Genomic DNA, 26367 nt, shown 5'->3' with positions numbered 1-26367 from the left:
CTCCAAACCTTCTACATACTGCTTTCAAAGTTGTCTAAGAGAGGACAGTGGTTCTCAAACTTCAGCATTCCTAAAAATCACCTGGACAGCATGTTAAAACAGATTGCGGGCTCCATGTAGTTTCTTACTCAGCAGGTGTGGAGTAGGGCTTGAAAATGTCCATTTTAAACAAGTTTCCAGTTAAGTGATGCTGATGCTGCTGACCTAGGATTACTTTGGGAACTACAACCCATTGGATCGTAAGTTATTCTTAGCTTAAAATCTTTCATTAGCTATCTTCTGTCTACAAAAGTCCCAAGACATCTGTCAGCTTATTTGAAGTACTTATGAAAAGTGCACTTTATTGGGCTTCACACTCAAGATTCTTAATAGATCTGATATCTATTACGTATCTCATACATATTTCTATTAATGAACACCTTTGTGTGACAATTGGTTTACTTGTCTGTCTTCTATTAGTTAATGAACTCGAACATCACTATCTCCAGCACCAGTGTTTGGCATATAATTGCCCAGTACATAGAAATGAGATGCCTGGCTAGCTCAGTTAATAGAAATTTTAAAAAAAATTAATTAAAAAAAAAAGGGAGAAACGGCAGAACAGGTGGCAGTGGTGGTGACTGATAGGGACAGGAAGGAAAGGAGGATCAGGAATATAAACATGGAATCAGAGTAAATAGGATATTGAGGAAAACTTCTGTCATGCTCATTCCTGTGAACTGCCCTCCTCTATTCATTTATTTACCCACCTTAGACCACCCAGACTAGTCAAGTATCTTCTTTCCTTTTCCAGTATCCAAGTCCACCCAACTGAACTTTTGCTAAACCATGCTTTCCACAAACATTTTTAACTTCCCAACAAAGAATTACAAAAAAGGTCATTATTTAATGATTACACATTTTTCCACTATCACTGAGCAAATATGGTGTCCCTTCTGTTACATGAACTATAATAGGATATCCAGGTAACTAGTAATTTTTCTCTCTTCCATGAACATGGCCCCTACAAAAACAAAACAAACAAAAACAAAAACAAAAAAACAGCTGGAATGTGTAGAACACGTTGAACTAAACGGTCTTATGCCCCTTATGCTGCCATATCTGGAGGTGAGGGTAGGAGGAACTTTGCAATTCCATTAGCCAAAATTTATTTTTATTTATTTCTTATATCCATTTATTTATTTAGCCAAGCCAGTATCTGGTTCTGTGCTATTCCCTTAGGACAGGACCAAGACAGATCAAGCCAGAAGGGGCATCATATCAGTTTATAAGACTGGTCTGTTATCTCTAATCAGGGTTATCTGGGTTACTTTTCCAAGCTACAGCCAACTTGGGGCAATTTTGATGAGATATCTCTGTGCCCATGCCACCCATTTTGCTCTAAACTACTGAGTAATCTCATCAAAATGTTTGCTGCCAAGAGAAGCATACTTTAAGATCCTATGGAAAGCATAGAGAGATGGCAGATTCCCTATCCTTCTCACCCCTACCTCAAGAACCACTATATTTAGGCTGAACTACTTTAAAAAGCAACTAACTAATATACTTATTTTCGTGCTATTCTTCCAATATACCAACAGTGCCCTTGCTGCTACTGTAACATGGCATTCTCCCCAAAGCTATTTATATGATTCAGTCTTGCTTTTGCTTTTGCTCAAAAATCATCTCCTCAAAGATGCCTTCTAGCAGTGCCATTCTTACCACTATTTCCTTGCCCTGATTTCCCTTTGCTGCACTTATCACTACTACCAGGGAATGTTATATTATACATAAATTTATTTGCTATATTTTCTGCACCACCTAACTCCCCCATCCCCATGCATATTTTAAGCTCTGTGCAGGTAGGACCTTTGCATTTCTTATTCACTGCTATATCCCCAGGGCCTAGTATAGTGTCTAGTGGTTAATATATCTTTGTTGAATGGTTGAACAGACTCAGACTGAATGCCAAATAATGTTAACTTAAAAAAAAGTATACGCATCAAAATATTTAAGGAAACAATTATTAATTTAAACATAAACTGATATTGGGTACCTTGGTTTTATACACACTCCTCACAATGCTTCCTTTGGTGAAACCTTTCAGAACTCTTCTGTAAGAATTATTTTCAGAGCCAGCTTGTGAACTACATGATTGGTCTTTTTACTTCATAAGTCTTATTTTGTCTCACCAGAAGTTTCAGAGTGTAACAAACCAAACTCAGCACAGAAAACATAAGACAATATAGTTTAGATTCTCTAAGACAAGGTCTCATAAATTTAGATGACAAGTGAAAATATCAATGGACTAAGTATATCACCTCCCATAACCTAAAGGGCTAATACTCATAAACATAAAAGTTCTGGAGTATGAAATTTAAAACACAAATTTTGGATATAAATTATCTGAATACAAAGCTGTAGGTAATTCTTATCTTTCACTTCTCCTCGTAACTCCAAACATAATGCCACTGTAGGTGGGTTGCTGCTAGACTACATCCAAGATTGTTCAGCTGAGGACTTGCCCATTCTCCCAGTTACCTGGAATTTTCAACCTTCCGATACTCTAGCCAACAAGGCATTTGCACTCAGCTTCTTCTACTGATCTAGCCACACATCATCTCCTTCACGAATGCGGGCAGTCTAAAGACTTCCTGTCTTGTAAAGTATTGTTTCAAACAACTAAAAGGAAAATCTTTGGAAGCAGAAGTGGAAAAACAGGAAAAGTGGCAGCAAAACCCTGAGCCTCAGGATAGTAGCTTATTCAAAAGTATATTTACACGTCACAGGGTAAAATAGACCAGCTGAGTCCCTATCTTAGAAAGGAAGCCTACTGCTTCCTCCTAGTAGGCAACAAAGAGAACCCCACCTAGGACTTTAACCCACTCTTTTCCCGATGTATTCCAATACTATTAGCCAGCTGAACTAAAAGAGAATGGGTGCTGGTAGGCAACTCCACTGATCTCCCTTTCTTTAGCAATAATTACTGGCCAGCTGAGGGCTAAAGATAATGAAGATTGAAAGAAAAGCAGACATACCAAAGGTACTGTGTCAAGTAATACATGAGATGTGTTCATAAACGAATGAGTTATTCCAGAGCCATACAAACAAATCAATCTCTTTACTGGACAGGCATACCTCTCATATGTATATTACTCAAATATACTAACACATGAAAGATCACATCACCTTGTTTACGGATACATTTAATATCCCTTACCCTTCCCGACTTTCAAAACATAATAGTATACAAAATATAAAATATCTTAAATATTTATAAAAATCACAAGAAAAAAATAGAACGTATGAAAATATTTTTATCTGAGTTCTCCCTCATTGTTGAGAGGCAGCTTAGTTTGCCTTGAGTTCATAACTGTTGAGTGGGTAGGAGTATGCCCTGCCTAATACTATTCTGTCCCGGAGAAGTTTAAATAAAACATAGTAGTTGCAGAAGAGGATGAGAGCCATGGAAAGTGTGTGGTTCCACTTCTCCGACCGCAGCAAGGAATAGAGCTGATAGAAGACGACACTGCCCTCAATAAGGATAAGCAGATTTAACAGCCTTAATGGTCGATGAAATAAGAACTGTAAGGAAGTTAAAAAAGCAAAACGTTATTTCATAGAAAAGTAATGGCTGTAGTTATTCTTGCATTTATTTTTCTAAAATAATTTAATATTTACAGGTTCCCATATATAATAACAAATAGATCTGTTTATTTACTATCAGGCTATTTCTTGCTATAAAGACTGAAACATTTTCCTTTTTGCCCAAGAAATAATGAAATAAGTTTTATTTCAATGCCCCTGAGACACGAAAAGAGATTATGCCCAAAAGAAAACTACTTATAAACATTTTTCTTAGACTGTATCTTAGGTATAGATTTTATTTAGGGTAAACACGAAAGTATATTTATCTAAGACAGAGGTGGATAAAGGACCAAATAGGAAATATTTTAGGCTTTGTAAGTCAAGAGGCAAAAGTTAAGGATATTACATAGGTACTTATGTAACCACTTAAAAATGTAAAAAACATTCTTGGCTTGTAAACTAACACATAAATACCAACACTAGAGAAGTTTGGGGAAAAGAGAGGTTACAAATCGAATATCAATATAATAGTTTTTTAATTTTTCCTTAAACTGTTTACCCACCATGGTCACTTACTGAAATCCTCTACACCATATACCTGTGTGTTTAATTACTGATTTTCTTCTGGATATTGAGAAGTAGGGTACACAAAGACAGGATAAGGAGGAAGGAAAAATGAGTCAGAATTAGACTAAAAATAGGGCTTACTACTATATTTACTCCCACTAAATTCTCCACTCTAAAAGGCTAAATTCTGGTTTTCTAATACAAAGTTATGAATACAAACATATAGGCCACAAGTTGTAAAGGAACATTAACAGTTCAGTTTAACCAGTCTAATCCTAAATCTAGATGAAGACAAACAGTACAGTAACAGCAGTGATCAGATCTAAAAGAACTAATTTAAATGGAACTTAGATCTCAGAGCTTACACCTCAGAATGAAGCCAAATTATCCTGACAGCTTTAAGTTTCCAGGTTCAAGAGGAAGAAAATGTTTAACCTGGAGTCTGACAGCGATAGGTAATAGGCACATTTTAAATGACTGTTTTGAAACTTCGGTGTGCCTAAGAATCATTTCCAAATCCACAAATGCTGCCAATTCCTGGGATCATCCAGAGATTCTGGTTCAGAAGTCTGATATAGGGGCCCTGAATCACTTTTTAAAAATAGTGGGCCAGGTGGCCCATGGATCACTTGGAGAAGCACTGATTTAACTATCTATCCAGTCCTGCAAAATCAGTAATAAATCAACTTGCCTAATCTTCTTTCCATGGATTCCATCTGATTTTTCAGCTGTCCAAAGCTAGCAAGGAAAATACCTAATTTTCACGCAGAAAATTCTAATGAACTATTTTGGCTATCACAGGTCTCAAGGAGATAGCAAGGACCAACAGAAGTCATTAATGGCCTAGAGAATTCAGCTGGCTGAATTAAATATTCTATACAGAAATCAAATGCTCATGTACTTGTGACTTAAGTCCTTTCCTCCACCTTAAGGCATTTCCACTGGCGTCAAGAAGGAGATGCCTGTCATTTTCTCATTCAAGGGCCTTTCACCTTCCCCATGTTCCTCCCAACCTGCCCCACCCTGCATTCCCCTACCATGGTATTTATAAGCATCATGCCTGGTGCAAGTTCCCAATATTTAATTGAAGTGTCCCTCAGTAACAAACACCTGCAGAACCAGAAAGTCCATGTACCCCCCTCACAGGAACTGGGAAGGACTGAGGGAGAAAGAGATGCAAGTATTTTTAAAAGATCTTCAATTCTTGTTTAGAATATGATCCCCTTTCAAAAGCAACGCACTGCACTATGGGCATTTTTACTATAAACAGTCCCCCACAGGCACCTAGTTTTCCCCACTCGCATTGGTCAGCTGGTCTTTCTTTTATAAGTATATACTTTTGCCTTGTACAGATAATTTCTGGAAGGCTGAAAGACCAAATAGATCATAACCAAAGGGATGAGTTCAATGGAACAGAAGCTGGATATAGTGAGTTTCTATTGCTTTTTCCTTTTTTAACTTTTAAGCTTTTTTCCTTTTGATGGCATTTATCTGACTTCCAAAGGGGAAGCTAAAGCCTTTTTAAAGAAACAACATATATGACAAATACCTAAAAATAAAACCACCACACTATTAATATATTAAATGTCACTTATGGATACACAGATACAGTATATCTTAACAATACCACTAAACCAAACTCTTACAAAACAAAAATGGTAAGATGAAAAAGGAGTCTTAGATAACTGCCTACTTGTTTCAAGTAATACTAGATTCAACAAATACCAATGTAACTACAGAAACCAGCTAAGCCACTAAAACTGGAATAATGGTATATGATCTTCAATCTGCCCTTCAGAAGACATTTCCAAAGTACAGGGACCACTGTTACGCTAGTGGCAATAATTACCTTGTAATAATTTCCTAGTATGTGCTACACACTATGCTACATGCTTCCACACAGGTGGCCTCCTAACACTTACCCCTAAGCTTATGTTTGAAAATAAATAAGTGGTACTTGCATAAAAGCGGGCATGGGATACATCTGAAGGCACTGCCACGTTGTAAGGCCCCATGGCTCTATATAAACATCTGCTGTGCCGCACCAGCACCCCTTGAGGCCATATTGTATTTTCTGACCAACTAAGGGAGAAAGAAATGCAATGTTAGCATATTGGCAATTACAGATAAGATAGTATCTGGCAAGGCCAGCTGTATTTTAATGGAAGGAATTAAACAATCAAGGCTTCATCTGCCTGAAAATACAGTAATTACTGAAAATACAGTAATTCCATGGTCAAACTGGAGTAGTTTTAGAAAGGATTTGTTACTTTAAATTCATTGCTATATAGTACACAGAGGTTGCAAAGAAGTACAGTTAACTCAGTGTCAAAGGACTTAAGAGGCTTAGAAGAATGAGCAGACATAAATGTGTAAGCCAGAAAATAGTGTGGCTATGAGTCACACTATGAGCCAGAAAATAGTGTGTAAGCAGGCAGACTGTCATCTCCATCCCAAGTGAGCAGTCTACTGGTGGAAATGCTAGAGGGAACAAACAAGAAGAGAAAGCTGATGGTAATAAGCGTAGTGGAGAAATTAGCACATTGTCAATCTAGCATGACATTTACTGCAGAATTACATCCCAAAAAACTATAGGAAATCAGTTTGCTTATCACACAATTCAAATACCTCACAACTGTAAGAAGGTATACAGTAGAACACAGCGACACATCTCACACACACACAGACTTTTCACTGCTTTTGTGGTTTATTTTTATAGGTTTCTCTGGGGGAAAAGAAGTTACAGAAGCAGCAGCTTCATTCTTTCCAGCACAATGGAGTTTGGGTGGGGACAGGGATCTTCAGGTTAAGCTTTTTTTAAAAAAATCTAAGTTAATTCATCTCTTCCTGATTTTGGAAAGGTTAGTTTCCTAGGGTAAGAACTGGGAGGCAGTTTAGATATGTTATTTAAAAAAAAAAAAAAAAAAATTCTAGCACCCTGAAGCTTTCCCAGTTCAGAAAATGTTCCACCAGCCTTGCTGACACTTACCAGCATTAAAGTGATGATACACCTCATGGCCATGTGCCATCAGTAGCCTGAAGATGTACAGTACTAGTACTGTGGATTGTATTTTCAATTTTTATTGAAATCTGTCCTTTGCCCACAGTCGGGTTTCTTTTCAGCCTGGCCCAATCTCTTTCAGTTCCTGGGCTTGAAGGCCTGTGCTAATCTGTATCAGACATCAAGGCAGATAATTGAAGGGAGAACTCTCAGGGGGAGAGGGAAAGGGAAGGTCACCTCAATCTGTCCCACTTAACTAGGGAAAAATTTCTAGGAGATGAAATTTGTGAAATGTTCGAATTACAAAAGGGGGAAGATGAAGATGGTTTGGGTCTGAAAGAAAAGTATGATGAAGGACTCAGAAGTGACAGAATAAAACGGTCCTAATGTTAGCCATTTTGGATCACAGGAGCCATGTGGAGTAATGACTGATAAGGGGGACACAACGAGAAAAATTCTTCCAAAGAACTCACAGTCAGGCACAGTTCTCACTTAAACACAGGAGAAGCAGGGAAATATTCAGTAGAGAGTTTAGAAAAAAAATAATAGTAAAAAAGTACAGGTAAGGAAAATTACTAGAATAAAACTGCATGTATTAGAAAGAAAAAAATGAGAGAAGCATATTCCAGCTAAGTGTGAGATGAGTAGCTAGCAACTACTCAGCTGTGGCAATGAAGATGAGAAGACAAATCTTAAAGTCTTCTAAAGAGGAATAAAATATATGACTCTTTGCATTTGGGCAAAGGGGTAAGATTGAAAGAAAACTCCAATTGCATTGCTTGGGAGACAAATTATACACTCTAAGAGTGACTGGGCAGCTGAAAGGTAGAACGCATTTAAGAAGCTGGGGGTGGTGGTGGAAATGAGTTAATGTCCCTTGTATTCAGTTTAGCATGATGACAAGCATCCATGTAAGACAAAAACTAAAAATTAAATGTTCAAAGCCAAGAGCGAGAATGACATACAAAGCAAATGAACATGATCAGCAGCATGTAGGAAGTGTTACATGGTTTTACCCTCTAGCTTACTCACATGTGCTGGGGAGCATTGCTGTAGGACCCATGTTCCAGCTTCTGCCACTTGCCCAGGTGAGCAGCTGATTTATGTAGCAAATCACAGTATTTGGATGGCAACAGTTGCGTGGTGAGCATGACAAAAGCATTGATCCACACCATAATGAGGTGCTCGCATGACCAGCGCATGTCATAGTACTGGGTACTCTGGAAGAGATCAGAAGAGAGAGAAATGATACATGCACTGGTAAAAAGAGGCAGGGATGGGTGCGTGTACATATGCCCTGCAGACAAATGCCACACTGAATCACACATGCACTGGTGGTCCTGCTGTCCGTGCAGAAAGTTCAAGAGCAGAGTCCTCCACAATCCTTCAACCTGACTTTCTGGCTGTATGAGTTAGGGATGGGAGGGAGAGGCGATTATATTTTAAGTGTCTCCTTTCTAGAAGAACTGAGTGTTCTCTGAAGGACCATTCCGGCTGCAGAAGTACTTCTGAATGGGTAAAGAAAGGGCACTAAAATGTCCCAAAAGATTTTGGGCCCAAGTGACATCCAGACCATTTTTCTTTTCTATTGAAGTAAACTGAAGTTTAGATAAAGGTTAGATTAAATTCAAGGAAACTCCTGACAACCATGTTAAGATCAACCATAGTAGGCTGAGTTTTACTGAAACCTTGGTCCTCTTAAGCTACTACATACTGATTCTATTATAAGTACATTTTGATTCTCCCCAGAAACTAAAAATACTTAAAAAAAAAAAAAAAAAAAAGAGGGGACCACCACGGGTGCATCACATATATGGAAATACCTATCCGCCAACCAGGAGCGGTATTAGTGCACTCCAGATGCAGCCGAACTCCACCATCCAGGCTGCCAAAGGGGAGACAGAGAAAAGGGGGATTAAACAAGAAATACCCAGTTTATGTAATTCACACACAGATCCAGGAAGCACATAAAAGTAAGATAACCACTTACCTTCACAAAACACAGGGGGAGAAATGCAACATAGTAGGCACTGAAGAGGGAGTTGAAGAGAACCTCCTTGATTCTGTGGTTGAAATCTGCTTTCAGACATTCTACTTCATTGCGAATGAGGTCTGGAGATAGGGGACAACTGTGGGTGGGGATGGGTGTGGCATTATTAAACTGTTCTTTTAGAGACTCCAGCAACAAGGAGAGAAAGTCTTTGGATTTGGCCAAGCCTCCCACAGTCGAGGCACTTTCCTCTACTGCCTGGTGCTGAACCACATAGTTATAGTCTGTGAGAAGAAGGTGAGCTCTACTATCTTGATGAAAACAGCAAAGAGGAACATAAACACCAAACCTGTAAAACAAAGTGTGAAAATGAGACCCCAGATACGACCTTAAATCACACCTTATAACTTATGTCAATATAACTTACAACTTATGTCAATAAAATAGTCAGGACCCACAAGAGTAAACATAACTCAGGAGGGGCACTGCTGATAGTAAATTCATTATCTGGAGAGCTCTTCAATTTCTTTCCATAAAAGCCGTGTACATTCATTGTAGATTATAGAGAACCTACAGAAAACCACAATGGCAAAACACACATCACCTAGCAATACTCATTTTTATAACTAGATGCACATATTTCCAAAATAAAGTTTCTAAACTTTATATATAGTTACATATGCTTTTTTCCTTTTATGTTTGGCCTCATACAGTACAATGTGTTTTGTATCCTGCTGTTTTAACTTTGCATGTGTGCATGTGTGTGTACTGAGTATTTTCCATGTGCACTGAGTATTTTCTCAAGTCTAAATATTTTTCTATGGCAATTTTTAAAGATACAATAGTATTCTCATATAGAGATGCCATAATTTACCCATTTCTCTCTTGCTGGAAACTTAGGCTGTTTCTTATTTTCCACTACTATAAATAACAATGTGATAAGGATTTTCCTAACACGTGTTTACATTTGGTCATTTTAGTACAGCTTGTCCTTCACTTCAAATGTCCCCTTCTTAGTAGGGGACCCTCCTGCCTCCCTACTGTATCACTCATCCCACTCCCACAGGCGACCCTCGTTCTCCTTTCCTGCTTATTTTTCTCCACAGATCTTACCATGTTTATTCGATTTTTAACTCTGGGGCAGTTTTGGTGTTTTCTTTCTGAGTCATTCTAGAAGTACAAATGAATTTTTAAAAGTAAAATTACTTGGTTAAAGAAGTGAATTATTTTTGAGACTTTTGATAACTTCTTATAGTATTCCAACTGTTGGTTCCTCAAAATTTTTTTAAATACTTCAAGTCCTCATTAAGTAATTTCCACATTGTGACCTAGGTATTATAAATTAAATGCTCATTTCACGGACATAAATTCAGATATGAAAAATAGCAAATAAAAAGATATTTAGGGCCAGCCACAGTCCCTCATGCCTATAATCCCAGCACTTTGAGAGGCCAAGGCAAGTGGGTCACCTGAGGTCAAGAGTTCAAGACCAGCCTGGTGAACATGGTGAAACCCTGTCTCTACTAATAATACAAAAATTAGCTGGGTGTGGTGGCGCGTGCCTGTAATCCCAGCTACTCGGAGGCTGAGGCAGGAGAATCACTTGAACCTTGGAGGTGGAGACTGCAGTGAGCCAAGATCACACCACTGCACTCCAGCCTGGGCGACAAGAGCAAAACTCCTTCTCAAAAAAAAAAAAAAAAAAAAGATATTTAGTTATACATTTTATTACAAACTGAACAAATGACACTTATCCATAGTTTTCTACACAGGGAGAACAGATGTTAATTGTAACTAATTAAGAACATTCTTAGCATTAGCTCTGGGATCCACTGTGAATGTGCCCTTGGGAGGACATGAGTGGGTAGGGGTAGAAGTATTAATTCTAATTTTTTTTTGTTTTTGAGACGGAGTCTCACTCTGTCGCCCAGGCTGAAGTGCAGTGGTTCCATCTCGGCTCACTGCAAGCTCCACCTCCCTTTTCACGCCATTCTCCTGCCTCAGCCTCCTGAGTAGCTGGGACTACAGGCGCCTGCCACCACGCCTGCCACCACGCCCGGATAATTTTTAAAAATTTTTTTAGTAGAGACAGGGTTTCATCATGTTAGCCAGGATGGTCTCAATCTCCTTACCTCATGATCAGCCCACCTCAGCCTCCCAAAGTGCTGGGATTACAGGCATGAGCCACCACACCTGGCCTAATTCTAATTTTCATTTATTTATTTATTTTGAGAGAAGGTCTTACTCTGTCGCCCAGACTGGAGTATAGTAGCGAGATTATGGCTCACTGAAGCCTCAACTTCTTGGGCTCAGGCAATTCTCCTGCCTCAGCCTGCCAAGTAGCTAGGACTACAGGCGCATGCCACTACATGCAGCTAATTATTTTATTTTTGGTATAAACAGGGTCTCCCTATGTTGCTCAATCTGTTCTTGAACTCCTGTGCTCAAGTGATCCTACCGCCTGGGCCTTGCAAAGTGCTGGGATTACAGGTGTGAGCCCCCACACCCAGTCAGAAATAGAAGTATTAGACAAAAAAACTCTCATATGTGCATATTTGTGATGGCTACAGCAGGTCATCATAAGTTCAATACTGCCAAAACACAAGCTGCATGTGTAGGTGTAGGGATGGGGATAAGAGGCGGAGTGTGTGGTAGATTGCAATGATGGTCCCAATTCTTTACCCTTCTTTGTAGTCTCATTGCCACATAACTGCATGGCCCTCATTCTATGGGTGAGGCCACCTGCCCTATCCCCATACTGGGCTCTACAATGGAGGGCTTTGTAAGGTAAATAAAATAATTAATTAAAGGATTTTAAAGAGGGTTAGTAACATGATTAAATTTCCCATTGTGAAAATCATTCTAGCTACAATAAAAATGAAATGGAGGGGAACAAGAATGGATTATCAGAAGACCAGAAGAAGGTTGATAATGCAATAGTAAAAACTATGGAGAGCACTGGACCCAATTCAAGACACACTTAGGAACCACAACTGTTAGACTTTAGACTAATTTACCCTAATGAGAAACTATTTGAGAACCGAAGGGGGAAAAAGCGAGGCAGAAAAGGGCCTCTTTCTTATTTTAACCTATGAATAAACAGGAAATTAAATATGTTGCTATTGTCATAATCTAGTATTTTAAATTTCTCACACTTTCAATTTTTAAATTGAAGTTTAGATAAAAGGTAGATTATACAACTTCTTAAAAGTAAAGAAGGCTAACACAGGCAGACCTCATTTTATTGCATTTCACTTCATTGCACGTCCCAGACACATTATTATAAACTGAAGGTTTGTGGCAACCCTGCATCAAGCATATCTGGGGGTACCATTTTCCAAAGTGCTCACTTTGTGTCTCTGTCATATTTTGAGAATTCTCCCAATATTTCAAACTTTTTCATTACTATTACATCTGTTATGCGAAATGTGATCTTTGATATTACTACTGTAATTGTTTTGGGGTACTACAAACTGCACCCATATGAGATAGCAAACTTAATGGATGAAAGTGTGTGCTCACTGCTCTATCAATGAGCCATTCCCCTCTCCCTCTCCCTCACGTCAGGCCTCCCTATTCCCTAAAACACAAGAATATTGAAATTAGGCCAACTAATAACCCTAAATGGCCTCCGAGTGTTCAAATCCTACCACCTTTAAGAATTATGCAAAATCTACTCTGTCAATGCTCTAGAAATAGAACAACATAATCTGGATGACAGGACATCTGTTTATAGCATGGTTTACTAATAAGCTCACTGTTGAACCTACTGCTTAGAAAAAAGATACCCTTAAAAATATTATGTACGGCTGGGTGTGGTGGCTCAAGCCTATAATCCCAGCACTTTGGGAGCCTGAGGCAGGACAATCACTTGAACCTGGGAGGCAGAGGTTGCAGTGAGCCGAGATCATGCCACTGCATTCCAGCCTGGGCAACAGAGCGAGACTCCATCTCAAAAAAAAGATACTTACTTACTGCTCACTGACAATGCACCTAGCCACCAAAGGCTCTGATGGAGATTGTTTTTATGCCTGTTAACATAGCATCCATTCTGCAGCCATGGATCAAGAAGTAATTCTGATTTTGAAATCTTATTATTTAAGAAATACGTTTTGTAAGGCAAAACATATTTCTGCATTAAATAGAGATTCCTCCAATGGATCTGGGCAAAGTAAACTGAAAACCATCTGGAAAGAATTCACCATGCTAAATGCCATTGAGAACATCTGTGATTTATGAGAGGAGGTCAAAATATCAACATGAGCAAATCTGGAGGAAGTTGGTTCCTACCCTCATAGATGACTGAGAGGTTCAAGACTTCACTGGAGAAAGTAACTGCAAATGTGGTAGGAAAAGTAACTAGAATTAGAAGTGGAGCCTGGACCGGGTGCAGTGGCTCACGCCTATAATCCCAGCACTTTGGGAAGCCAAGAAGGCTGGATCACTTGAGCCTAGGAGTTCGACACCAGCCTAGGCAACATAGCAAAACCCCACCTCTACAAAAAAATAAAAATAAAAAAATTAGCCAGGCGTGATGGCACACACCTGCAGTCCCAGCTATGTGAGAGGCTGAGGTGGGAGGATCACTTGAGCTCAGGACAGATGTTGCAGTGAGCTGTGATCATACCACCGCACTCAAACTTGGGCGACAGAGTGAGACCCTGTTTAGAAAAAAAAAAAAAGTGAAGACTGAAGATGTGGCTGTACTCTCTCACGATCAAACTTAAACAGATGAGGAGCTGCTTCTTATGGATAAGAAAGTTGTTTCTTCAGATAAAATCTATTTCTGGTAAAGATGCTGCGAACACTGTTGAAATGACAACAAAGAATTTAGAATATTATATAAACTTAATAGTTGTTACAGCAGTAGCAGGGTTTGAGAGAAATTACTTCAATGTTGAAAGAAGTTCCACTGTGGGTAAAGTATCATCTATCAAACACATCACATGCTACAGAGGTATGTTTCATGAAAGGAAGTGTCAACTGATGTGGCAAACTTCAGTGTTGTCTTATTTTAAGAAAGTGACAAAGCCATCCCAACCTTCAGCAACCACCACCCTGATCAGTCAGCAGCCATCAACACTGAGGCAAGCCTCTCTACCAGCAAGAAGATTACAACTCATTGAAGGCTTAAATGCTCATCAGCATCTTTTAGCAATCACGTATTTTTTAATGAAGATATGTACTTTTAAAAGACATAATGCTATTGTGCACTTAATAGAATATAGATAGTGTAAAGCTGGGCATGGTGGCTCACCTCTGTAATCCCAGCACTTTAGGAGGCCAAGGCAAGAGGATCTTAAGCCAGGAGTTCAAGACCAGCCTGGGTAACAAAACGAGACCCAATTTCTACAAAAAATCTAAAAATTAGCCAGGCACGGTAGCACACGCCTACAGTCCCAGTCCCCGAGGACTGCTTGAGTCCAGGAGGGCAAGGCTGCAGTGAGCTGTGATTGCACCACTGTACTCCAGCCTGGGCAACAGAGCAAGACCTTGTCTCAAAAAATAAAATAAAATAAAATAGACTACAGTATAGTGAACACATAACTTTCATATGCACTAGGAAATCAAAAAATTGACATGACTTGCTTTATTGCGATATTCGCTTCATTGCAGCAGTCTGGAACAGAACTTACAATATCTCTGAGGTATGCCTGTATGTTTAAAACTAAAATGTATTTAAATTACATAATTATTTCATTGTTTTAAGGGGTGTGGAGAGCCTCTAAGAATAAGTAAGTTTCTTTATATACTTAAATTGAAACAGAAAAGTTCATTAGCCATCTTGATGATGGTAATCCTCTTAAACTTGGCCAAAATGTTCTTCAATATATCTATAATTAGCCTTTCAAATCAGATATGGTTAATCTTCTCATTCAACCAGTAAGGAGAATGACTAAACATTTATTTTCAACTCAAATAGTTGAAATATTAATCTATAAACATAGAAACAATTGATGTAAAATATATTCCTCATGTGAAATCAGTCAAGAAAAATGTTTGTAATAGATAACTCATTTGTAGAAAACAAGGGTAATATTAATGAATTCAGTTGATGAGTGACTTACGTAACTGTTTAAACAATGTAATCAGACCTACCATAGTATAACCAATAGAAAGACTCTTCCTGTCATCTTTATTAGCACAATCTCTGATTATGACTTGATTTTATACTTTGTAATTACCCACATAAATTCACGCTAACACTTCAGCACCATAAATAATATAAAGCAATAATTCTCAAACTTGAGCATGCATCAGAATCACCTTGAGGGCTTGTTAAAACACAACTTGCTAGATCCTACTTTCCAGTTTCTATGTCAGTAGGTTTGGTGTAGATTCTGAGAATTTCTAACAAATTTGTAAGTGATGCTGATGCTGCTGTTCTAGAAACTACATTTTGAGAACTACTGATATAGTAATAAGGACTCTGGAATGAAAAAAAAAAAAACTTACTCCTCAGCCTGGGCAACATGGTGAAATCCTGTCTCTACAGAAAAAAAAACCAAAAACAAAACAAAACAAAAAAACCCCTGAAAAATTAGCAGGGCACGGTGGTGTGCACATGTAGTTCCAGCTATTTGGGAGGCTGAGGTGGGAGAATCGCTTGAGCCTGAGAGGTCAAGGCTGCAGTGAGCTGAGATCACTCCACTGCACTCCAGCCTGGATGACAGAGCAAAACCCTGTCTCAAAAAAAAAAAAAAAGCAACCGTCTCTGGACAGTGGTGGGGTCTGATGGGAAAGTGGCATGACAGAATCTTGTTGAGTATGCATAACGCTCTGAACTCTTGATAGGGGATTAAGTCACACAGGTGTGTCCACATTTATCAAAACTCCATATACACAAGATTTGGGAATTTAATTAATTAATTTATTTATTTGAGACAGTCTTGCTCTTGTCGCCCAGTCTGGAGTTCAACGGCACAATCCCTGCTCACTGCAACCTCCATCTCCTGGGTTCAGGTGATTCTTCTACCTCAGCCTCCTGAGTAGCTGGGATTACAGACACACGCCACCACGCCCTGCTAATCTTTTTTAGTAGAGACGGGGTTTCGCCATGTTGGCCAGGCTGGTCTCAAACTCCTAACCTCAGGTGATCTGCCTGCCTCGGCCTCCCAAAGTGCTGGGATTACAGGCTTGAGCCACCGCGCCTGGCAGGAATTTTATTTATATGAATTTAACTTCAAAAGAAAAAAAAGCTGTAAACAAATATCGAGCTCTAGTTAATTATACATACATGCTGCAGTATTTAGGGGGAAGTAAACTGAGGTCTGAAATTTAACTTTGAAATGCATCAAAAATAAGATGAACTAATGGATACAGGGATGGAGAGATGGACAGGTAAGTATTACTATAGTAAAGCATTAATAGGCAGAATCATCTAGGTGAGGATTACACTGGTGATAGCTGTAAAATTCTTTCAACCTTGTTGAATGTTTAAAAGTTTTTGTAATAAAATGTTAGTTACAATCATAATACATATACATGTCTACAGCACTTGAATATGGCATACAGTAGACCCTCTTACCTGCAGGAAGACATTCCAACACCCCAGTGGATGCCTAAAACCATGGATAGTACCAAACCCTACATACACTGTTTTTTCCTATACTATATATACATACATACAATAAAGTTTTAACTTATAAATTAGGTACAGTAAGAGATTTAATAATAAAATAGAACAATTATAACAACATACTGTTTACAATTTCATGGATAGAAGATTCATTCTTACAGTAAATCTTAGCAACCTCAGCATGATTTTTCATCTTTCCTTATTAAGTCAAGAACTTTCCCTTTTCACTTAAAAGGAAGCACTTTACAGCTTTCCTTTGGCATCCCTAATTGTGAGCATAACTACACTTTGGAGCCATATTAAGTAAAATAAAGGTCACGTGAACACAAGTCCTGTGACACCATGCCAGTCCATCTAATAACCAAGTCCGCTACTAAACAACTAATTGGCAGGTAGCATGCACAGCATGGACATGGTGGACAAAGAGATGATTCACATCCTGGTGGGACAAAGTGGGATGGCGAGAGATTTCACCATACTACTCAGAACAGCACACTATTTAAAACATAAATAGTGACAAATTATTTAAAACATAAATATATGACAAATTATTTAAAACATAATTTTAAATAATTATTTATTTAAACAAAATTATTATTTAAAATTATTTAAAACATAATTTGTCATATATTTCTGGAAATTTCTATTTAATGTTTCTGGACCTTGGTTGATCGCAGGTAACTGAAACTTCAGAAATCAAAACCATGGATAACGGAGGACTACTTATTGTTATTTTGTTACAGGAACCAGAAGATCAAAGTAATATGACCAACTAAGAGTAAGACTGGTTTTCGAACCACTGCATTCATCTAAAATTAACTACCGTTTGCCCAAATATAGACAGCAAGAGGGGCCTTTACTTGATGAAGAGAGATAATTAAAATATTCTCCACTGACAAGACAGCCCTACATTTCAGGTTCCCCAGGAGTAGTCCTGGTTTATGCCTGTTGTCCCAACTGCACTCCAGTTTAGAAAACAAATTGTATGTTCACCATGCTCATGGATTTCCCAATTTTCCAAATGCTTCATTTATATTTGAAGAATTTCATTTTTCACTCTTTTATAGTATCGTTTACATGACCAAAGTATTTCTTAACATTTACTAATGAATGGTAAAACTGGAGTACTCACGGGTAGCCAAGGAAAAGGAGATTGAGGACTGAATGGCTTCGAAAGAGATTGACGAGGGTCCAACAAAGTACCCATCCACACAAAGTGAGTAGTACCAAGCGAGCTGATATCAGAACCATGTAGTGAATCATTGATGCTGCACCTGCTTTAGTAGCCTGAAAGTTTGGAAGAACCAAAAGGAACATTTTATAAATGATCTTCTTCAAAAGTAGTGTGATTCAAGTAAGAACTTAATAGGTTCAGTGGAAGCTAAAATGTGTCTTTAAAAAATGAAATAAAAGAAAAACTGCTCCATCCCACCTTATCTTCATAATAACTGAAAATTCAGACTTCTCCAGGCACAGCTGTTTCCTTCTTGCACCTGATAGTGCCATCTACAGACCTCTTTTAAGGTCTTATTATATCATCTAATTTGTTTACATTGAAGCTTCTCAAAGTATGTTCCACGAATCGTTTATTTTGTTCCATCAGAATGACCTGGGCTACTAATTGGACATGTAAACTCCTAACAACTTCCCTCTCCAGGGATAAGGAATAAAGTCAAGCAACCTATATTTTAACAACTTAACCAGTGATTTATTTATGTATTTATTTATTTATTTTTTAATTTTTTTTTTTTGTGACGAAGTCTCGCTCTGTTGCCGTCGCCCAGGCTGGAGTGCGGTGGCTCAATCTTGGCTCACTGCAACCTCCGCCTCCCGGGTTTAAGCGATTCTCCTACCTCAGCCTCTTGAGTAGCTGGGATTACAGGCATGCACCACCATGTCCAGCTAATTTTTGTATTTTTAGTAGAGACAGGGTTTTACCATGTTGACCAGGATTGGCTCGAACTCCTGACCTTATGATCCATCCACCTCCCAAAGTGCTGGGATTACAGGCGTAAGCGACTGTGCCCAGCCTGATTTTTTATGTACATAAACATGGAGAGCCACTAATTTATCTGTCTTACTTCCCACTAAACTAGAAGGGCCTCAACAGCAGTAACGATATTTTTATTTTTCTTTGAATCCTCACCTCTAATCTGCTTGGTGAATTAATGTTTAATAAATGAGTGAAGTTTCAAAAAATAATCTAATCTTCTCTGACAGATCCCTATATAAATAAGTTTCTTTTTTAACTTTTGCAAACATGGAAATAATGCATAATCACTTCCAATTCTTTTTATCACAGCTATTCAAATATGCTTCTTCAATTGCAAATCTTTAAAACCAACTAACTATAGTAAGTACTTGTCATAACTTACTCTGCAATGCCATTTTCTTTCCAAATTAACTAGGGAGAAGAGAATGAGCAAAATGTAGGGGAAAATGGAGGATCCCCATAACCTCTAAGAGAGCAGTGCTGGAAACCAGAAAGGAGAAAAAAAATATCTAGAGTCAACAGTACATGGTAGGGGATAGGAGCTTTTCAGTTTCCTCCTACATATCCGTTTCTTAGTTTACAGATCATATTATGGAGTACCTATAACATATATGCAATATAGTACACTGAATACCATATATATAGAGAGAGCATATATATGTAATATATAGTTACTTTAAAATGCAAAAAAGCAGTTAAATAAATGCCATAATGAACGGCTTAAGCCTCAAACTATGGCTCAAGCTGTTCTCAGCCATAGCCTGGCACATAGCTTCACATAACTCCCCTGATACATACCTTCATGCCAATTTACCTCACAAATCAAAGCTTAGTAAAGTTACTTAAGCTATTGGAGTTACTCCATTACCTCCTTTTCAAAAGTTCAGGGTTAGAAATAAAAAACACTGCTTCTGCCCAATGTCACCAGAGCACAGAGCTTGGATTTGTTGATTAATTTTGCCTTATTCCAGAGCCCAAGCTGCTAATCACTGTGCTATATGTGACAGACCCTTTACTGGGTCCTAGAGGCACAGTGGTAACCAAGACAAACAAAACCCCTGTGTTGATGAAGCTGACTAACCAAGAAAAATATTAAACTTATATCTAATCATTTTTATAATTGTAATGAGTGCTATAGGAAGAGTAGGCTGCTATGGAAAGTAAACAACAGGAGATCCTATTCTAGAGATAGCTTGTGTTAGTAAATGATATTTAAGCTGAGACCTAAAGGATAAGCAAGAGTTCGCTAGGTGAAGGGCAGAAAAATATTCGTAACATTATGTTAATTTTAAAGTACAGGATATGAAACTGTATACAAATAATTCTCAAATATATTAAAATAAATGTAAATATAAAATCTTCATATGCATACGAAGATCAGGAGAAAATACAGCAAAATGCAGTCTTTGGCCAGGTGAGGTAGCTCACACCTGTAAACCCAGCACTTTGGGAGGCAGAGGCAGGTGGATCACCTGAGGTCAGGAATTTGAGACCAGCTGGGCCAACATGGTGAAACCCGGTCTCTATTAAAAATACAAAAATTATCTGGGCATGGTGGTGGGCGCCTGTAATCTCAGCTACTTGGGAGGCTGAGGCAGGAGAATCACTTGAACCCAGGAAGCAGAGGTTGCAATGAGTCAAGATCATGCCATTTACAGCCTGGGCAACAAGAGCAAAACTCCGTCTGCCCTCCATCCCGCAAAAAAAGTGGTCTTCAATAATGAGACTGTGAGCAATTTTTAAACGTCCTGCTTTATATTTTAGTGTTTTCCAAATTTTTTTCAATAAAATATACTACTTTCCTATTTAGAAAAACAATTTTTAAAAAGAAAGTTGCTTCAGGTTGGTAAAAGAACAGCTAAATTTATTTCTAATCTTGTGAAGCAAGTACGTAAGTAGAGTTAGCCTGGAGGTGAACAGGCAGAGCTGGCCTGGAGGTGAATAAACAGACTCTACCTACATGGAGAGGTAGTCCTCTCTGAATAGCATTTCCGTTTATGAATTAATTACCAGTAGCCTCTCCTTTAATATTATTGATCTTTCTCAGGGTAGGGACCCTTTCTGTGATATATGCAAACAAAGGAGGAAAACATATTTTAATGGAAGGAAGGAAAGATGATTTATGATAGGTTTTATCCATCTAATTTAGATACTTTAGGAAGAAAATCACTATACAGCTCTTATTTTAAATTTTTGAATAGGTAATACATTCACATCACTCAAAACACAAAACATGTAACAGTGCTTGTAGTGAAAAGCTTCCCACCTGCCGATCCTGTCTCCTAGCCACCAACTGTGCAACTGTTATTAGTTTGTGTGTCCTTCTGGAAACAATTTATTCATATATAAGCAAATATATTTTGTTCCCTCCTCCTAATTTATTTATTTTTTTTTTGAGATGGAGTCTTGCTCTGTTGCCCAGGCTGGAGTGCAGTGGCACGATCTCGGCTCACTTCAAGCTGCGCCTCCCGGGTTTATGCCATTCTCCTGCCTCAGCCTCTTGAGTAGCTGGGACTACAGGCGCCCGCCACCACACACGGCTAATTTTTTGTATTTTTAGTTTAACCGTGTTAGCCAGGATGGTCTCGATCTCCTGACCTCGTGATCCGCCCGCCTCGGCCTCCCAAAGTGCTGGGATTACGGGGGCGTAAGCCACCATGCCTGGCCACTCCTGTCTCATTTTAAACACTGTTCTGCACCTTGCTTTTTTCACTTAACACCCTGGAGGTCAATACATAAACACATCTTTATGTTTTCAATGGCTGTATGCTATTCCATTATGTAGATGTACCAAAATTATTTAAACATTTCCTTCCTGATGAAAATTAAGTTACAGAATTAAAACTTTGATAAAACTATGTTTAAATTTAGCTTAAGTATTCTATTCCCATTAAAAACTGCAAGCCTTGGCCAGGCGTGGTGGCTCACGCCTGTAATACCAGCACTTTGGGAGGCCAAGGTGGGTGGATCATTTCAGATCAGAAGTTCGAGACCAGCCTGGCCAACATAGTGAAACCCTGTCTCTACTGAAAACACAAAAATTAGCTGGGTATGGTGGTGGGTGCCTGTAATCCCAGCTACTCAGGAGGGAGACTGAGGCAGGAGAACCACCTGAGCCTGGGAAGCAGAGGTTGCATAAGCTGAGATGGCGCCACTGCGCTCCCACTTCAACATGGGTGACAGAGCGAGTCTCCATCTCAAAAAAAAAAAAAAAAAATTGCAAGCCTATTCCAAGTAAGGCTATGCAAAAGCTGCTATACTACTTTTAGGCCATTCAAGTTATAATCTTTGCAGCAACAAGGTAGAAACCCCAGTTTTGAAGGGTTACACACGAACTGGGCATACTAACTGGACAGGTACAAGCAGCCATTTCCAAGTAACTGAAGGGATGAAACAGAATCATTTCCTATTTTAACAAATGAAAACATAAAATTCCATTGAGATCCTCTAAAGAAAGAACACGCTTTCTCAATATACTAAAAAGTGAGTTTCTATTTTCATCCTCTAAATAAAAACTCTGAAAGAAAAGATTATAAACAGACGTTCCTACTGTGAAAAACAAGCAATCCTACTACCCGTGCTTTTTGGTTAACTTCAAATGGTTTTCAGATCTTGGCTTAGTATTTCCAATTACTCTGCTTCCAGAAATAGGGCTCCTGAAAATCAGAGCTTACACACACAGACTTTCCACATATGTTTTGGGAAAAACAAGTTGACTCTCAATTATTTGTGATTATAGTAACTATTCATTTAAAATTTCACACTGAATTATAAATTCCAAGATTAAAATCATTAGCCACTTCAGCTAAATTAACATTTTTTGTTTTTGTAATCACAGGGCACAAGATAACAATATTTTAAGAAAGCACATTTCCCTGCCTCATTGGGATTTACAAATATATGAAAAATGAGGCTAGGCGCGGTGGCTCATGCCTATAATCCCAGCACTTTGGGAGGCTGAGGCAGGTGGATCACCTGAGGTCGGAAGTTCGAGACCAGCCTGACCAACATGGAGAAACTCCATCTCCACTAAAAATACAAAATTAGCCAGGCGTGCTGGTGCATGCCTGTAATCCCAGCTACTTGGGAGGCTGAGGCAGGAGAATCGCTTGTACCCAGGAAACAGAGGTTGTGGTGAGCCGAGATTGTGCCACTGCACTCCTGCCTTGGCAGTAAGAGCGAAACTCCATCTCAAAAGAAAAGAAAAGAAAAATGATACCAATGGCTAGCTCTGTCAACAACTTTTAATTTTTTTTTTTTTTTTTGAGACAGAGTCTCGCTCTGTCGCCCAGGCTGGAGTGCAGTGGCTGGATCTCAGCTCACTGCAAGCTCCGCCTCCCGGGTTTACGCCATTCTCCTGCCTCAGCCTCCCGAGTAGCTGGGACTACAGGCACCCGCCACCTTGCCCAGCTAGTTTTTTGTATTTTTTTTTTTTAGTAGAGACGGGGTTTCACCGTTTTAGCCAGGATGATCTTGATCTCCTGACCTCGTGATCCGCCCGTCTCGGCCTCCCAAAGTGCTGGGATTACAGGCTTGAGCCACCGCGCCCGGCCAACAACTTTTAATTTTAAAAAGGATCATTTAATATTCTTATTCTTTGTCATTCTGCTCACTAAACTTAGATTCTAATCTTCAGATTAATCCTATACAAATTCTGATAAGTCACTGCTTTTTAAAAATTCTAAGAAACTCAAATAAATGTTTCTTGCTAACAATCTTCTCAAATGGTATATATAAACAGTATCAAGTGAATATTATCTGGAACTGAATGTTTTAGGTACAACTGTATGTGTACAGATAATACTTCATATTAATAGTTACCTGACATTCATCCTATTTTTACTGAAACTATTTAAATTTTTTAAATTGTACTGAAAAACTGAGAAACAGAACACAAGCTCCGACCCTACAAATGAATTTTCTAACAGTTTTTGACACTTGAATTTTAAAAAATTACATTGCAGGGAAACCTTTTTTAAAGTACTGGCAGAACTCACATGGGAGTAAAGCAATTTACTGTTTTATTAAATTGGGACTGGTCACATTTTCAACCTGCACCCATTCTAGTAACTAACTCTAGCTACATGTGATAGAATATAGTGAATGAACTGTTACCTCTGAGATGAGAGCCCATACAAGCCTCCTCGCAAGCATCACTGTGATGAATGCTGCCAGATGATAATCAATGAGATGAAAATTCTACAACAGAAATAAATAACTAAATAACTACATCAGAAAGAAATATGATGTGTATTCAGCTGGCACTACTACAAGAATAGAGGTTTATCCCTGAAAAGATCTTCCTTAGATCACCACACCCTTACAGATTATGGGAATATGAGAGATCTTGAACAGACTATGTACCTTCTACTTCTCCTTTCACAACAAATTGCTTTAAGTTTTTAAACACTATTTTAAACTACCTGGAATGTATTCTTCTCCCTTTTCAAAAGTATTACTGTACTAAAAGGTAAAGATTGCAGCTTTGAGTTAACAAGTTATAACCTGCAGAATTATGGCAAGAATAATTTATATAAAATATTATATTTATAATGTCTTAAAGTTAATAGATCAGTTGGGATTCACAGTCTTCAGAAGTTTCTGTTGTTGGTCTCTTATGCAAGCTTACGTTAATCTAATTGGGCGTCTACTAAACTCTCTAGTAGATGGTACATCAATTATACTCATTTAGTGTTTCTCTCTAGTTTGATTTAGAAGTAGGCCTTACATTTGGTCTCTTCTATAAAATAATAGCATTTACCTAGATGCTGTCTACAGTTCCTTCTAGGTCTAGATCTGTATATATAACTGTGGTAATAAGCAAATGAAAAGTCTTTAGCAACAATATCCCAGGAACCACTAAAATCAGGATGTATTTTCATTTTGATGATCAAAAGGTCTATAGGTTTCCACAATTCCTTCCAGAATGAAATGTTAAATTTCTCAATTACTTAATTTAATAAATCTATACATAGCATCCACAATGTGCCAGGTACTCTCCTTCACACTAAAGATACAGCGTGGAAGATGACAGCCAAGGTTCCTGCTCTCCTGTCTTACTTTCCACTGTGGTGCTAGAGGGAAAGGAAATGGCAGAGATTACTATTCATTCCTTCTGCATCACCATAAAATTTAACTAGGCACTGACTCCTAGCCAACTAAAGGTTTATTTTCCAGCCTCCCTTGCAAAAACTACTTTTAGCCAAGGGATGAGTGAAAAAGTAATAGGCACAACTTCTAAGCCATACTCTTCTAAAAGGAGCTGTCCCCTTTTCTCTTTTCTTTCTCCTTCCTGCTGGTCAGGTATGATAACTGGAGTTGGAGTAACTACCATGGAACATGGTTTGGAAGAAGTATATTGGGGATGGAAGAGCAATATATACAAAGAGTTGCCATGCTGATGTTATATCATCCACCTAAACTTTTATTAAATAGGGAAATAAGTTTCTATTTTGTTTTAGTCACCCTGTTATGGCAGCTAAACCCATATCTTCAATAAATTTGTTTGGAGAAGCAGGGCAAGTAATGACAATAAACAAGCTCCCAACAAAAGCATTTTAAATAGTTAAAACTGCTTGTAAGAAATATAACAGGAACAAATAATGACTAAGAAGGAGGTGCAGAGCCCATTTAAATTGGTGGTTAGGGAGGCTATCCCTGAGAGGATGGCATTTGGGCTGAGAGCTGAATGACAAAAAGGCACCCGGCATTTCAAGCTCTGGGAACAAAGGGCCCCAGACAGAAGAAAAAGCAATCACAAAAGCCCTAAGACAGGAATATATATGCCCAGTGTGTCTAAAAGGCAGCAAGAAGGCTGGAGTAAGATAATTATTATAGTGGGGCAAGATAGTTAAGAAGCTCTTGCTTTTAATTCAAGTGAAAAATGATCACAGACTGAACAGGGTGAGTAGCAATGGAGATGGAATGAAGTGGCCAAATTAAGTATACATTTTAGAGACAGAACAGCCAGAATGTCAACAGAGTGGTTTGCCACTCCTTAGATCATTTCCTTTTCTCCCTCTCTAAGTATTATGGATTCTAACAGTATTTATCCCCTCCTATTTTTGGGACTTCTCCCTACTCACCCTATTCCTCCAAAATAATGCACGCAGATTCACTCAACCCCTGGCTAATGTCTGGGTCTTATTAATGCATCACCAGTCCATCTAAGACATTTTTAAAAATCAAAACATTGGCCAGGTGCAGTGACTCACGCCTGTAATTCCAGCAATCTGGGAGGCCAAGGTGGGCGGATCATGAGGTCAGGAGATCAAGACCATCCTGGCCAACATGGTGAAACCCTGCCTCTACTAAAAATACAAAAATTAGCTGGGCATGGTGGCGCATGCCTGTAATCGTAGCTACTTGGGAGGCTGAGGCAGGAGAATTGCTGAACCAGGGAGTTGGAGGTTGCAGTGAGCAGAAGTCGTACCACTGCACTCCAGCCTGGTGACAGAGTGAAACTCCATCTCAAAAAAAAAAATCAAAATATTTAAGTGCCTAATACATCTTTTTGTTAAGCAAATCATGTTATAACCAAATCAATGAACATGGTAATGTGGTTATGATTAACTCTTTGTAACCCAGAATATTTGATTAATCAGAGCCCTCTATTCCTATTCTGAATAATTTACTACTTCTAGCTTTTATGTTTCTTAGGGTTAAGACTC

The 26367-nt window shown here is 38.5% G+C and overlaps 1 protein-coding gene across 11 annotated transcripts in view; it reads right to left on the bottom strand.

Moving 5' to 3' along the window:
* Positions 1 to 3081: 3081 nt before the first annotated feature.
* The window catches only part of TMEM39A (transmembrane protein 39A), a 34985-nt gene continuing 11699 nt past the window's right edge, over positions 3082 to 26367 (bottom strand). For 4 of the 11 annotated variants that reach the window (XM_045385483.2, XM_074033392.1, XM_005548067.4 and 1 more), the window contains 6 exons: positions 23813 to 23896; positions 17837 to 17991; positions 9126 to 9474; positions 8168 to 8355; positions 6096 to 6216; positions 3082 to 3564 (listed from right to left, as the gene is read on the bottom strand). In XM_045385483.2, coding sequence (XP_045241418.1) covers positions 3331 to 3564; positions 6096 to 6216; positions 8168 to 8355; positions 9126 to 9474; positions 17837 to 17991; positions 23813 to 23896 — 1131 coding nt within the window. In that variant the 3' untranslated portion in view covers positions 3082 to 3330. Of the gene's footprint in view, positions 3565 to 6095; positions 6217 to 7123; positions 7305 to 8167; positions 8356 to 9125; positions 9475 to 17836; positions 17992 to 23812; positions 24772 to 26367 lie in introns of all 11 variants that reach the window. The other 7 variants (XR_012431680.1, XR_012431679.1, XR_274879.5 and 4 more) reach the window with 3 other exon arrangements.

Source organism: Macaca fascicularis, chromosome 2, assembly GCF_037993035.2.
Source record: "Macaca fascicularis isolate 582-1 chromosome 2, T2T-MFA8v1.1".
Taxonomy (NCBI): Eukaryota; Metazoa; Chordata; class Mammalia; order Primates; family Cercopithecidae; genus Macaca; species Macaca fascicularis.
Note: the sequence above shows the minus strand (reverse complement) of the source record. Positions and strands in the feature narration are given on the sequence as shown.